Here is a 2497-nt window from a genome sequence, read left to right as displayed (position 1 = left end):
TCGCTCTGGATAAGAGCGTCTGCTAAATGACTTAAATGTAAATGTAATACAGGGAAAATAGGGTGTTTCCAGTTGACAACTAAACCTCACAGTACTTCTCTTTTGGTGGTTTTTCTCCAACACTTGGAACTCTCAAGATTACAACACCCCAAATGTACTTCTTACTTCTTGGCTTCTTCTTAGTTTGTCAGTTAAAAACACATTCACCACAAGAGGTTTCCCATAGTATATAGTGTGAGACCATCTTCAGTATCAATTCATTAATGATGGAATTAGGATTCAGCTTCCTGATGTGTGACCTATGTTTCAGGGTGTCTGGGTCAGGACAACGGGAGTGTGACTTACACCCCCAGGAGAGTCTGCTCCTTAGAGGGCTCTTCTGTGACCATGCCCTGCTCTTACACATTTCCCAAGGGTCACAAAGTCACAACAGCTTTCTGGTTCAAAGGTCAAGTGCCTGGTGCTGAGTCTCTGGATCTGAATWTGAACCCTGAGTACAAAGGCCGTGTGGAGTATCTAGGGYACAGTAARCAACTCTGTACACTGAGAATCACAGACCTGAGAGAGAGCGATTCAGGAACCTACAGCTTCCTGTTTGGGACTGACGTCAATCCTGGGGGATGGTTGGGGAATCCAGGAGTAAGGTTAAATGTGACAGGTAAGGCCACGGCATGAATTCATCCACATGAATATGGATAAAATKGTTGTCTGTCAATGTTCAACTCAAGTCAGCTATTTTCGGACGAGTTGCATAGGCACAAAGTCTGCACAAAGGCCGACAAAAGCATATACGTAGAAAAAGAAGGGAAGCGCTGCTAAGGTACACAATAGTAGATGTTGGTAGACAGAAGGTGCTCTATGGTAAAAGGGGTAAATTGGTTATCAAAAAGAAAGGAGGACCAAGGCCCTCTTCATATAAAACAAAGTTTAAAAACTCCAACGCGTTTCAGCTGCATGGACTTCGTCAGGGAGTACAAAGATATTATAATACAATGTCCTCTTTTAAACAGCTTATTTGGCTTTTTTGGGTGAAAAAGCTGTTCAAAAGAGGACATTGTATTATAATTTCTTTGGGAGGAGAATGTATTATGCTTTATGTTACTGTCTGTTATTTTCCTGGGTTTGACTTGATCTAATAAACCTATTTTGTTTGAAATCAAATAAAAAAATCTAATTAAAATGACCCCCAATCTACCCAGGGCTCCATGTTGATTTGACCCCTGACCTAGTTGTGGACGGCAAGTGGGCAGACCTTACCTGTGGCTCCTGCTTCTTGAGTGAAAATCCCACCTACACCTGGTACAGGGACAAACAGCCTTTGAACTACACCAACAAGGTCAAGGTTATGGCCAACTACCTGGAACTAGACCCGGTAGGCAGGGAAGATGCAGGCAGCTACTCCTGTGCGGTGAGCGGCAGAGAGGATTCCCCWGGTCCGGCAGTGATCCTTGTAGTGGGATGTGAGTAGTGTATAGAGAGGATATTAGAAATGTATAAATTTCATCTGTTTATGTCACTAGCAAATCATCTATTGGTTCTGAGAGTCAGCAACCCAAATATGGCTTTGTTTACTGACCTACATCTTAGCATTAGCTTGAAAAACAACAAAGGGGTATACTACAGATAACTCTGATAAACAACTAGAAATAACCATTGATTTTCTGATTCATTAAGAAAGCTCAACTTCAATATGTGTTTTTTGGTTGTTCAGTCAATTAGACTCATTCATTTTAAGCTTTTTTTAAGAAATAAAACATTATTTTAGAATATTTAGGCAAGTTAGCTGGCTAACTCATTGACCTGCTTCGTAGTAACCCCCTCTGGAGTGGAAGGACCCAGTCGGCATGCGCTGAATAACATGCCATAAACAGCTCAATGTCACCATGGTTTTAATATTTGGCCTAGGGGCCGGTCTAAGTGATAATTATTAATTGTCAGATGGGCTGGTTTATATTTGCTAGTGGGCCGGTCAAGTGATAATTAATTGTCATGGGCTGTTTATATTTGCCTATGGCCGGTCTAGTGATAATTATTAATTGTCAGATGGCTGGTTTTATATTTGGCCTAGTGGGCCGGTCTAAGTGATAATTATTAATTGTCAGATGGGCTGGTTTATATTTGCCTAATGGGCGGTCTAATGATATTATTAATTGTCAATGGGCTGGTTTATATTTGGCCTAGTGGGCCGGTCTCAACTAGTCAACTTCTGTAGGTGGTCACCTTCACCAGGGTTGTAGGTTAAATGTTCTGATGTGAGTAGAATGTGTCTTTATCTGGTATTCGTCCTCTCCCAGGTAAACCAGTGTTTCCCTGGGCTCCCGTTGTGGGGGTGGTGGCTGTGTTTGGCAGCTGGAGCTCTCCTAGTCATCCTCTATGGCACACTGAAGAAGAGGTGAGTCCATTGGATAGCAGAGTTGGGGTCAATTCCACTTAAATTCCAGTCAATTCAAAAAGTAAACCAAATTCCAATTTCACATTTCTAGTTGAAAGTATTTAC

The 2497-nt window shown here is 41.8% G+C and overlaps 1 protein-coding gene across 2 annotated transcripts; it reads left to right on the top strand.

Annotated features, from left to right (window-relative positions):
- The first annotated feature begins 288 nt into the window (after window positions 1–288).
- Window positions 289–2453, top strand: LOC112079916 (sialoadhesin). 2 transcript variants are annotated; one of them, XM_070442459.1, is made up of 3 exons: window positions 289–658; window positions 1200–1408; window positions 2295–2453. In XM_070442459.1, the coding sequence occupies exons 1-3, from the start codon at window positions 388–390 to the stop codon at window positions 2394–2396; spliced, it is 582 nt and encodes a 193-aa protein (XP_070298560.1). In that variant the 5' UTR covers window positions 289–387; the 3' UTR covers window positions 2397–2453. The 2 variants fall into 2 exon arrangements, with proteins under 2 accessions (XP_070298560.1, XP_024001491.2); XM_024145723.2 differs by having other exon boundaries at window positions 1200–1460.
- The last annotated feature ends 44 nt before the right edge of the window (window positions 2454–2497 follow it).

This window comes from Salvelinus sp. IW2-2015, unplaced genomic scaffold, assembly GCF_002910315.2.
Source record: "Salvelinus sp. IW2-2015 unplaced genomic scaffold, ASM291031v2 Un_scaffold10280, whole genome shotgun sequence".
In the NCBI taxonomy this organism is placed as follows: domain Eukaryota; kingdom Metazoa; phylum Chordata; class Actinopteri; order Salmoniformes; family Salmonidae; genus Salvelinus; species Salvelinus sp. IW2-2015.
The sequence above is the reverse complement of the archived record's forward strand: the minus strand, read 5'-3'. Positions and strand labels throughout refer to the sequence as shown.